The sequence below is a fragment of the Talpa europaea genome (assembly GCF_964194135.1).
Source record: "Talpa europaea genome assembly, chromosome: 4".
In the NCBI taxonomy this organism is placed as follows: domain Eukaryota; kingdom Metazoa; phylum Chordata; class Mammalia; order Eulipotyphla; family Talpidae; genus Talpa; species Talpa europaea.
Genome location: NC_140070.1, coordinates 30,833,504 through 30,846,506, shown reverse-complemented (window position 1 = coordinate 30,846,506; position 13,003 = coordinate 30,833,504). Strand labels below are relative to the sequence as shown.

The following is a 13,003-nucleotide window of genomic DNA, read 5'->3' as shown; positions in this document are numbered from 1 at the left end:
AGTGTATTTCAGTCTGTCTGCCTGTTCTGCTCCCCGCTCTGTCTCTGGTGAATCCTCTCACCCTCCCACAACTCTGGCCTGTACCCCAGCTCTTGTATAAATAAAAATAAATCTTTAAAAACAAAAAAACCAAAACAAAACAAAAAACCACCTAACCACCCATACTTAGGCCTAGCTGGCTTCCCCACCCCAGCAAGCCCCGCTCTGTCATCAGGCAAACCCAGATCCTCCATGTGGGTCTTACCGTAGGAGGCCCTGGGATGGTTTACCGTTGATGTGCCTTCTGAGGTCCCAGGGGTCTCCCCAGCTGACCCCGTGAGAGGAACCGTGCTGTCGTCAGTAGTCTTGGCACCTGGTAGCTCTTTAAATACTGGGGACTCCACTTCCTGAACTTTATTGAGGCTTTCATCAGAGGCTCGTGATAAAGCACCTTCTTTTTGTAATTTGCCTATAGTAAATACAGTCATAAGTTTAAAAAAAATTGCAAGAGAATTCCTGCTATTGAAAATGAACATAAAAATGAATATTTATCTTTATACTTTAGTACTTACTTTGGAAACAAAAAAAGTGATAGCTATACAGGGAAAATAAAGTGGAAAGTTCAACCAATTATCTAGGAAACTCAAGCCAGAAAATTGAGCTATTGAGGAAAAGATGGGGCTTCAGGCAGTCATCCCATTCAAAACCAACAAAAAAAGACAGGGTTAGGCCTAATCCCCAAGGCACCCTCCAGGGTAAACATTCTGGAATGCTACAACCATTTAGGCCAGTCTTTTATTTTCTTAGACTACCATCAGACTAACTGAAATGTCTATCCTTTTTGTCTTCATAGGTATTATTATAGTCTGGTTTTCTTCTCCTCAATAAGTTATTGGTCTCAGATTTCTTCAGGTCACCAAATCTTAGGGAACAAATAAATCATTTTCCTTAAAAGGAACAGAGAGAGACTACTTACTTTAAACAACCCTTTACTTCAATAGAAGCAAAGAATTTTTAAAAAGACATTTTATAGCTCAGTAGCATTCTTTCTAATCAAACCTGACCTATGCAGCTGCTGACTTAACGATCTTGCTGCTTGCAGTGTTTCTGAGCAAATTTCTAAGCTTTCTCCTTTAGAACTTAAATATCCCAGATCCTCTGCTTGATAACACGCGTACACTCACTCTCCATCTGTCATCTCCATGTCTACCTAGACAGTCAGATAGATCTTTAAAACTCACTTTCTCTTACATATGCAGGGAACAAGACTGTACCTGCAGATTTCTGACCTCAAGTTGCTTATCATACCAATGAGAAGACAGTACTTGTAAAGATGACAATAATTAAAACAAAAATTGTTCAATTACAATTAGACAGGTTATTTTCTACATTTTATTGATGGCAAAAGGAAGCACAGAGAGATCATATCAGGTAAAATTAGGCAATTCAGCTCTATGGACTGTGCCCTTAACCATTAGTCTGTACTTAAAATAACAGAACAAGAAATATCTAGTGAAATATCAAAACATATGGCACTAACAAAAACATTTCCTGAAATGCCAGAATAGGGAACAGGGTCAGGTTCTGCTGTGACATTATAGCTTGAGGCTGGAAAGCAAATGTTTTATGGTCCTTTTGACATTTAAGTTTGGCTATTAAGAAAAGCCTTTACAAAAATCAAAGCACTGAAGTATAGTTTACCACTGCCATGGGGGTAGATTGGACAAGCAGTATGTTTGAGAGGGGCTCATCTTAGGTGAGTGCCCTTTAGAAATAGAGGAGGTTATGTTTATTCCCAGCAGAGAGCAGGTGGTCACTTCGCAGGAAGGAAAGAAGCTGGTTACTGCTCATTATTGGCTTGCCTTTACACTTTAGTTTCATATGGTGGATTTTAAAAAATTATTAATGAATAAATGTGGAGTTTTAATTATTACAATGGATTTTTTACTATTAATTGATTCATATGGAATTTTTAATGTAGATTTTTAATATTAAATATGTGGATTTTTTAATTCTTAAACTTACACATAGTAAATTTATTAATGTGGATTTGTAAAATTATTAGTTTTAAATTTTACATGCAGTGAAGTGTGTATGTGTGAGTGTGAGTGTGTGTGTGTGTGTGTGTGTGTGTGTGTAATCCTGATTCTAAAACACATCCAGATTTGGGTAACTCCCATCATAATCAGGACATAAGAGGGTTCCATTAGTCCCAGAGCTTCCCTTATAGTCAGAACCTCTCTCTGCTCAGCTCTAACAGTTGATAACCACTGATCTGGATTCTGTCCCTATAGTTTTGTCTTTTTCAGAATGTCACATAAATGAAACCATAATGTATATAATTTTTTGAGAATGGCTTCTCTTACTCAGCATAATGCATTGAAAATCATCCATGTTGCTACATGTTAGCAAGAACTCATTCTTTTTCAGTGCTGAGCAATATTCCAATACTTGGATGTGCCACAGTTCATTTATTCATTCTGTTACTAAACTGTGTTGTTTCTAATTTTTGGTGACCATAAATAAAGCTGCTATAGTTATTCATATGCAGATTTTGTGTAAATTTAAATTTTTATTTCTCTAGGAGTAGGTATGTGAATATTTATGGCAAGCGGATACTACAAGAGACTGTCGAGATATTTTCCCTGAGTGGGTAACCCATTGTATGAGAGTTCCAGTAGTTCCTGATTTGCTTTAATCTGTTGCATATTCATTTTTCTAAAGCCATTCAAATAGGTATATGGTGGTATCTCACTGTGTTTTTGATTTGCCCTTCCCTGATGACTAGTGATATTGAGCGCCTTTTCATAAATTTATTTACCATTCACATAGTAAATTTCTCACAGAGCAATTTTGACAAAATGCAATTTGACTTTTTTTATATTTTTGGTGTCATCTAAAAATTATTTTTGGTGTCATCTAAAAATGCTTTTCTTAACCAAAGATCACAAAGGTTTTCCCTTATTAGTTTTTCCATAAAGTCTTACTTTTTCTATTTTACATTTAGATCTCTGATGCATTTTGAGTGAATTTTTTTTAAGGCATAAGGCTTAGAAAATGTTCTTTTTTGGCATAAGGATGTTCAATTATTCTAATACCATTTCTGTAAAAACTATTCTTTTTCCCTTGAGCTTCCTGTGTGCTTATGTAGGAAATTAATTTGTCATATTTGTGTGGGTCTAAGGGTCTATTTCTGGATTCTATTCTGTTCTGTTAACTATTAACCATGGTGTTCTCTCTCTCTACTGATACCGCTGTCTTGTAGCTTGATAGTAAGTTAAGAAGCATGAATCTTCCAACTTTATTATTTTTTCAAAATTGTGTTGGCTATTCCAGTTCCTTTGACTTTCCATATAAATTTTAAAACTGTCCAATTCTTGTCCAAATCTACAAAATATCTGTCTGGATTTTAATTTAAATTGTGTTAAATCTAAAGATCAAGTTGAGAAGAGCTATCAACCAATTAACAAACATGGTGTGTCTCCTCATTTGCCAATTTGGTCTTTGTAATATGGTTTCCAAATTCAGACATGTCCACAGTTGGAATATGATTGTAAGGTACAGTAAGGTCAAAGTAACTCTTTCTTTTGAACCCTACTATAGCATGTGGCCTCAAGGCTCTGATTTCAATTACGTTGCCAGTGACAGGTAAATAGCTCTAGCAACTTTCTCAGCCTTCCTTTTAAAAAATGTTTCAGTTGAGGCATAGCTTATATACAATAAAATTCAGACATCTTAAACATGTAGGTAGATGACTCCTGATAAGTGTGCATAACTCAGCAGCCTGTTGCCCAGTTAAGACAGACTCCACTTTCATGTCCTTGAAAAGGTCCTTCATTGTCCTTGAAAAGGTCCTTCATGCCCTTTTTACTCCATTTCCTGCAACTCCTCTGGCCCCAGCAACTAGTGATTTCTATCAGTGTAGATTAATTTTCTCCGAAATCATGCAGTATATGCTCTTTTGTTTCTGGTTTCTTTTGGTCCAACATGTTGTCTGAAATGAATTATGTATAGATGGCTCATTCTCTTCTATATTGTATAAATATACCATAATTTGGTTACCTGTTCACTTAATAATGAATAGTTGGGTAATTTACAGTTTTTGGTTGTATGACTAAATGATTTATGTACAAGTCTTTTTATGAACATGTATTTTCATTTCTGTTGGATACATACCTAGGAGTGGAGTTCTGGGTCATATAGTAAATGCATGGTTTAACTTTATAGGAAACGGCTACCTTAATTTCCAAGTAGCTGTCTTATTTCCCATTTTACCATGATTGTCTGAAAATTCCAATTATTCTACTCCTTCATAAACACTTGGAATTGCGAGTCTTTATTTTTAGCCATTGTTGCAGGTGTGAAGGGCTATCATATTGTGGTGCCAATCTGCATTTCCTGAAGGTCAGCATTTTCCATCAGGCAGGCAGAACTGGACTGCATAGTTAACTTCCAGTTATCTGTGGCAACAGGGATCTTCCTGCTCGCCTGGGTCACAAGTTAGCAAGAAGCAGTTCAAGCCAGGAAGCAGTGAGGAGTGAAGAGACAAGGCCTAGGCATGCATCTCAGCAAGCATTCTTGAGTTATTCATGCTCCCATTCCCCTCACTAGTAAGTATAATTGCTTTACACAATTACGATGTGTGAAGTCTCAGGAATTAGGAGCAATTTTGTAAATTAGATGAATAAAAAAGCTCTTACCTGTTATTTTCCTCCGCATCCACGGACACACAAAGAGCCACACAAAAACGGCAAAGAGCAGTGCTACCCCAAAGGAGATGAGCGCGATGGCCCACACGGGAAGGACCAGGCCCAGCACTGGGGAAAGAAAGGACAGCAGTGTTGTCACAGGACAGTTTCTGAAGGTCAACCTCGGATCCACATGCTTCCCATTCTGCAAACCCAAAATGAATCCGCTGGATTTTGTTTACTAAAACTCTAAACCAAAAACAATATGTTGTACTTTTGGGGGTAGAAAGCTGTGTGTTTAAGACACACATTCATCTTGCGAATGCATGATTAAACTGGTGAATAAGGTAAAAGTTTTATATTAAAATTTTACCAATTTGGCATAAATACCGTATTAAATTGGGAATACAACCATTTACATACTATCTCAGTGTCTAAATTTCCAAGTGGACAAGGGTGACTAAGAACGGAGTCCTCGTGTTCCCCCTAACAGCCTGAGTGGTAAGCTGAGGTCTGGAATGCAGCCCAGCCAGGCTGACTGCTGCCTCTCTGGTCCTGCAGCATTCAGCACCCCTACTTTAAATGGACATGACACTCTGACCACATACACAAACCTTTTGTAAAAAAGTAGCCTAGAAATAAAAGCTTTTTAGGGGCTCCCTTGGTGGCACAAGGGGTTAAGACGCAACACTATGAGGCTGTGCGCAGCCACTGAAGCAAGAGTTCGATCCTCAGCCAAGGAGGTGACCCGCATGGTGCAGCAGACCTCTCCTGACTCCCCCACTGCCCCCCTCAGCAGTGTATACAGTGGATCTGCATGTCCTGTTACCCACTCTCTGGTGAATCCTCTTACCCACCACATCTCTAGCTTGCACTCCAGCTCTTGTATGTATGTATAAATAAATAAATGTTTAAAAAAAAAGAAATAAAAGCTTTTTAAAAGGACATTGCCCTTCAAGCTTAATTCTTCTTTGAAGTGTTAACTCAGGGAATTATAACAAAGAAAAACTTCTCATTAAAATCCAATAATGTACACTACATTGCAATTACATTAGTCAATAAAAGGACAGAACTACATGTGGCTTAGTGGCATTGTATTTTCCTAGCTCTACAACATCTCCGAATCTCCTCACTCTGAATTTTTTACATAGTTCGTCACTGGTGGCTAAAGGCACATTTCACACGCAGTTAGTGTACAACTTAAACACAGATGCCTGTATAAGAACATGAACTATAAAACTTCCCATTGGGTTATGTGTAACAGTAAAACTTTGCAAGATAACTAATACATGCATCATCGTGGAAATGTGAAATAATTATTACATACAATCATAAAAATGAGATACACCTGTAGTATTGTTAAGAGTTTTCAAGATCTGGGCCTCCCTGGTGGTGCAGCGGTTGAGCGCTGGCTTGCGAAGCTGCCCGCAGCCTCTGTAGCACCGGTTCGATCCCCGGCTGCTCCCCGGCCACCAGAGGAGGGTCCCACATGGCGCACAGACCTCTCCTGCCGCCCGCTGCTCCCCTCAGCAGTGTACTTTGGTCCTTCTGCCTGCTCTGCCCCCCGCTCTGGCTCTGGTGAATTCTCTCACCCTCCCGCGCTTCTGACTGTACCCAGTGCTTGTATAAATAAATAAATAAATCTTTTAAAAAAAAAAAAAAAAAAAAAAGAGTTTTCAAGATCTAATTTATGTTTAAAAACAAAACAATACCACATTTACACTCCCACCTTATATGTGCAAATATATAAAGTTCTGGAAACATTCAATGGTTATTCCTGTGGTGAGATGAAAAGCTGGAGGAAGGGTTCACTTTTTACTACATGTACTTTTCTACTGTTAACTTTTAAAGTAAATAATAATAAATTCTTAAAATATATAATAATACTTTTATAAATTGTTCAAAGTTTTTGAACAGTTTCAGGAGTGAACAACTTAAAACTTTGCTCTGGGTTCTTAGATTAAATAAATCTTTAAGGATTCAGGCTTTGTTACATTGTTAACTATTTTATACATACAAACAAAACAAAGTTATTCAATTAAGGTATTATAATATTTTGGTAGTTGTAAGAGGCAGCAAAATAGGTAGTCAATACAATAAATGGGAAGTCAAAATTAACATATAGAAACATGAAAACAAAAATCCAGATTCACCCAGTTTAATTATAGCTAAGGGGTGGGAGTATGCACACTTAGGAGCTAGACTGTTCTACTTCCACATTCCCCAACAAATCAGAAAGCCGAGGACTTAGGCAGGGTTGGGCAGGGTGAGCTGCAGCCTGCCCAGCTCCCCTCCCGCCTTAAGTGGAAGCTTGGGGCAGCTTGTAAACTACCCAGGGCACCCTTGACCACACAAGAGAGGGCCCAGGGGCCCTGGATCCTGGTTCTTGCTTTCTATCTTCATGTCAGTGTCTTCATACAAGTGCCGAAGAGGCACTCCAAAGCTGCTCTGGCCCAACTATGGTAACTGTTGATGATATCAAGCCAACCCATGAACAACACCAGTCTCAACAGGGGAAAGGATTTAGTTTTTGAAGAGGTTTTTCTTGTTTCCTTTGTGGTTCCTGGTTTAGTGGATGATAAAATTGTTAACTGTGCCCCTTTTTGCTTCTTGTGTTACCCTGATCTGAGAGGGCCTTGGATGCTGCTGGGAGACAAACAATTTGGGAGACTTTTTTTTTAATGAGGGGACACCTTTGCTTTTCGATGCTATTTTTTTCTGCCCATGCTGGGCAGAGTGCACTACAAAAGCAGAGAAGGGTTGCTTTGTGTGGTCCTTTCTTCAGGCCCATCTGTGAGCCCCCCCGGGGGGATTCCTGAGGGTGTCAGATGGACATGTGAAAGGGAGGAACAGAGGGCAGTGATAAGACTTTTGATCCTCTTACACAGAACCTTCCCCTGCTTTTGGACCTTGTCTACCACAGCTGCCTTTGCCATAGCCTGACCTCAAAGTGGCCAGAGAGCTCTGAAGTCACTTTCCTGGTCACAAGAAACTAGAGGGAAAGGAGGGGAGAAACGCATTGCCTGGGGTGGAAGGGGTGGGAGAGTAAAGAAGCCAAAGCAAGAGGGGGTGGGAATTGTATGGGGGCTAAAACCAAGATGAAAATGCACACATCGTGCAAAAATTAAAAATGGTGTAAAAATATATACAATTAAAAAAATAAATTTAAAAAAGCCAAGGAGGAGGAAAAAGAGCAGAGAATGGAGGGAAATCAGGCCAGTTGTTGACAGTGAATAAGAGAGATGTGAGGAACAGGATCGAGATAATTTGTCTTACTAAATCATTTCAGCAATCTAGTAATTTAATAGAGCTTCTAAGGAACACAAGGATTTACTTTTAAAGCCTCATTCATGACATGCAAACTGACAGTTATTGATGCTACGTAGTTCCAAGTTGTATTAAATATAAGCTATCAAGTTTCAAGGATAAAAAATAAATAGAAATATTCAGTTTATGAAAGCAATAGAAATGATGTTCACCCAAGAGAAAACATTTCCCTTCTGCAAATTGAAGGTTGAATTATATACAACAAAATTTGTGATAAAAGTACTTTCTCTTCCAGTGAGAATCTCAGATTGTTTTGCAGTAATTACACCTTACGTTGGCAATAAGGCACGGTGTGTCACTTCACTCTGTGGACAGGCAAAGTAGGACACGGCTTGAATTGCTCCAGTTCCCTTGGCCAAAAGTGGCTGCCAGGAGCCAAGGCTGGGCGCTTGAATCCCAACCCTCTGCGCCAGCCACTCAGCAGCCTTTCATCTCAAGTCCCTTTCATTTTCTGAACAGTAAAGATATGATGAATAGTGATTTAGCTCTAACCTCAAGTATCTTTACAATTCAATTCCAAATCTTCCAAAGATCAGTCTATTCAAGTGACTCGGGGAAGAAGAAAACAATGTCTTATAAGCACCTAAAGTCTTCCAGAAGCATTACTTTGTTGTACCTCCTTTCTCATCCGTAAAATCATTATTAACATCTATAAAATGAATAAAATTTTTACAAAGACAGTAAAACTTTAGCCCATATTTGCCCCCACATACCCCTATCCATCAGGAAGAGAAGAAGAAGAGGGAAGCAAGCAGGGAAGGAGGAGAGGGAAGAGACAGTGGAAGAGGGAAGTAGGCAAGGAGGGGACAAGGGAGAGGAGGAGGAGTCGGGGAAGCAGGTCTGTCTCAGGTGTAGACTGCCTGGGGAAGCCAGAAAACAGGTCTGATTAAATGTGAGAATCCATCTGCAGTTAAAAAGAGTGAGCAAAGGTTGCTAGGCAGAACTATTAAGAGCACCCTCTATATCACCATAATAAGAGCAGTATTTAGGGTGAGAGGTGGTTACAGCAGTGGTTCTCAACTGTCCCATGTATCAAAATCACCCAAAGGCCCCCCCAGGAAAACAGATGGCTGAGCTGCAACACTTCTGACTCAGTGGGGCTAGGGTTGGGCCTGAGAACTGGCACTTTTTGACAAGATACCAAGTGATGGTGATATTGCTGGTCTAGAGACCACACATTTGACTTAGAAGGTGCAACACTCCCTCTTTACCTGTGAGTGACTTCAATTACCTGTTTGAAAAGATTACCTTCAACAAGATCTTTTGAGAGAGAGAATGCACATTCACATGACTCATTACACAATACTATTGCAATTGCACTGTTTTATTACCAAGTTTTGTCGTTAATCAAATCTCTCACTATTCCTAATTCATAAATTCAGCTTCGTCACAGGTTTGTATGTATAGGAAAGAACAGTATGCATTGGGTTCAATACATCTAGCATCCACTGGCGGTCTTGGAATGTATCCTCTGAGGATAAGGGGGTGGTGGGGGCAGGAACTAGTGTATATAACTTCCAGCGGCTTAATTAGGTGAGTTTGCTAGCTACTCAAAGAGGTATGCGATGAATTTCAGCATTCATTCTGTAAACACTGAACAAAAACCAGGTCCCATTCAACTGAAGACTTCTTCATTAAAAATAAACATCAGGCTTGTATCTAACCCAAGTGAGCACTTTATTCCTAAAGTTGTTTTTGCTTCTTGCAAATTTTTTTAGGACAAAAATATAAAGACAATTTTTTAAAGTGCTAACTCAGTCTCTGAAGAAGCCATGTCAAATGCAAAGTAAAACATATCAAACTGAGCCTAAGATATAAACAATTTCAAAATAACTCAGAGTGGAGGAACAGAGGAAATCAAAACACAATGCTATAACTCATCATCTAACCCATCTCCACTGAAATCATCTCCATGCATGAAAATGCTATTTATCAAAATCTCTTCAAGTTGAAATCAGGCAGATGACCACTGCCACGCAATCTTGTTCGAGAACCTTCTTCGCTTTTTGATTCTGAGGCCTCCTGTGTACTGAACCGAGAGGTTCTAAGAAAGAAAGGAGTGAGGAAGAATAAGACCCAGCCTGAAGGAAGGCAGACATTTGGGGAAAAGGAGCTGATGGACCAAGTCATTAAAGACACTCCAGCTCAGCCTTTTCACCAAGGGTGACACCACAATTACTGATGAGACAATGGAGAGGCAGAACCCACATGAGGAATGGCAGAGCAATTCCTCAAATACTTTTAAAAGAAAAGTCATTTTCTTCAACTTTTTTTGTTGTAACATTGATGAGGAAAAAAACAATCCCACTTCAATAACATAAGGCCATTTGTTATTCGTTTTACATTGTTTTGCTTAAAGTTAGTTTCCCAGAATTTATGGGAGATATTAAGCAAGGACTAAAATGTATGTGACTATAGTTTAGTTTGAAGGGCAAAAGAAAACCTTCAATACTTAAATAAAGATTTAGACTATGGGAATCCTAGAACCTTTCCCCAGGGACTAAAGTTTTAGCAAAGTCCTTTTCTAACCAACAAAATGGTTGGTCCTTCAGAATCATTACCTTCTTCTCTTTCTTTCTCCTCTAGGCAAGCCCCCAGGAAAACATCTAGTAAGAAATTTTCCATACCAATATGTGTGGAAAAAATAGGTGGGATGACTCAGTCTATGTTGGCAACACAGGGTCAAAAAGATGAGGCTCCTTATGCTTGAGGATCACGGAACAGCTTCTAATATGTAGTAAGCAATGTCACATGCCAGCCACATGCTAAGCACCTGCTGCCTCATCTCACGTGATACAGCATCCCTCACTCTATGATGACAGAGAGACTCAGGGTGGTGAGGATATGACATTCCTGACAGAATAGTTGCCTGATCAAAGTACTTAACATTGACTTGAGCACAGGGAATATTGTTTGAGCTTCCAACTGAGTAATGATCTTTAAGACTCTTGCACAGATCTTTTCTATTCCTTGTTAAAGATGTAGTCACCCTCTTCAGTCCACTGTATATGACATATACAAAAATAAACAACCAGGTTTCCATACTGGGACCCATTTTTTAAGAGAGTAAGAAGGGAAAGATTGTATTAGGTTGTTGTGTTTTGATTGTCATTAGTGATGGCATTAGGTACCAGGCACTGTACTAGGTGCCTTACTCAGCCCACGTCATGTATCAGGGTCTGTTGAAGCTAAGAGCCTGAGGCTCTGCACTAGACTGCTCATTTCACATTTTGGTTCTGTATCTCACTGGTGACATGACCTTGGGTTCTGTATGTTAATAAGTTATATGACCTTGGATTCTACAACTCACAAATTATATGACCTTGGATATCTTTGGATATGCAGCCTTGCTGTGCCTCAGTTTCCCATATATAAAGTGTAGCTCGCAATATTACCAATCTTATAGAGGAGTTTGGAGGGCTAGAAGGATTAATTCATGTAAAACTCAGCTTAGTAATAGTATTCATATTATTTTTCACAATAACTCTAGGAATTACTTAAACTGCCCTTAGTGTCTCATTTATTATACAGTTTAATTTTCTCTAGAAGAATTTACTCTTCCAGAAAGGTGAGATTTTTAGAAAATTTGCAATACAACTATAGCAACAGATAAGAGGGAAAAGAATGGAAAAATAAGCCAAATACAGAAAAAGTCAAATGTTAATAAAAATCATAGAGTTGTTGTCTTCTGACATTCAGAAGAACAACCAAGGAGCAAAAATAGAGGGTAGGGAAAAAATAACATGGAGAAACAAAAATAAATCATCTTTGTTTATACCAAGTCCCATTTCCAGGACTCAGCATTACAAATGGCATCTGTAGCCTTCTTAGCTCAGTCTCCTAAATCACTAACCAGGGTGGTATATGGCTATCCATGGTTAAATGGCTTTTTGCTCAGCCAACTTGATGTCTATGAACTTACATAAAATTAAGAACAAGAATTCATGAGTAAAAATATGTCAGATTGTCCAGAAACAAAGTCACAACTAACTTATAAAGGAGCCAAGGACATATAGTAGAGGAAGGAACAGCACATCAACAAAAGATGCTGGGGAAACTATCTAATAGCAGTCACAAAAATTAACTTACTCAAAATGGATTAAAGACTTGAGTCTAAGACTTGAAAGCATAAAATGCCTATAAGAAAACTTAAGCTATAAATTGACTCCTTGACTTCAGTCTTAGCAATGTTTTGGGGGAATTAACTCCAAAGGCAAGGGAAACAAAAGCAAAAAATAAGCAAATGGGACTATATTAAACTACAAAGCTCCTGCAGAGCAAAAGAAACCATTATTAATGGAAAGGCAACCTACTGAATGGGAGGAGATATTTGCAAATCATTTATCTGACAAAGGGTTAGTATCCAAAAATATATAAAGGACTCATATAACTCAGCAACAACAAAACAACCTGATTTAAAAATGGGCAGAGGATCTGAATAGGTATTTTTCCAAAAAAAAAAAAAAAAAAAAAAAAAAAAAAAGACATGAGCTGGCCAACAGGCATGTAAAAAGATGTTGAATATTCCCTAATTATTAGGGAAACACAAATCATAACCCACACTGTGAGAATGGCTGTTATAAAATATAAGAAGTGAGTGTTAGAATGTGGAGAAAAGGGAACCTTCCACTGTTGGTGGGAATGTAAATGGGTATAGTCTCTATGGAGAGCAGTATGAAGGGTTGTCTTTAAGTCTAGAACTCCCAAATGATCCAACTATTCCTTTCCTCAGTGTATATCCAAAGAATATGAAAATATTAATTTGGAAAGACACAGGCAGTCCTATGTTCACTGAAGCAATACTTACAAGAGCCAAAATTTAGAAACAACGTAAGTGCCCACCTATGGATGAAGGGATAAAGATGGGTATAGAGACACAATGCCCAGCACCGTGTGAGAGCTTTGGGAGATCCATAGACTTGGTGATATGTGAACTTCGTAGCATCAAAGTGTTTTTTTTCTGCTTTAATTTTTTTCCTGTGTGGCAAAACAGTTTGTGATAAACACAC

The 13,003-nt window shown here is 38.6% G+C and overlaps 1 protein-coding gene across 1 annotated transcript in view; it reads right to left on the bottom strand.

Annotated features, from left to right (window-relative positions):
- Positions 1 to 13,003, bottom strand: part of SLC20A2 (solute carrier family 20 member 2) — a gene marked incomplete at both ends in the record, with an annotated part of 32,813 nt that overhangs the window by 9,520 nt on the left and 10,290 nt on the right. Inside the window, 2 exons of the mRNA XM_084231861.1 lie at positions 245 to 448; positions 4,680 to 4,796. Coding sequence (XP_084087987.1) covers positions 245 to 448; positions 4,680 to 4,796 — 321 coding nt within the window. The remainder of the gene's footprint in view (positions 1 to 244; positions 449 to 4,679; positions 4,797 to 13,003) is intronic.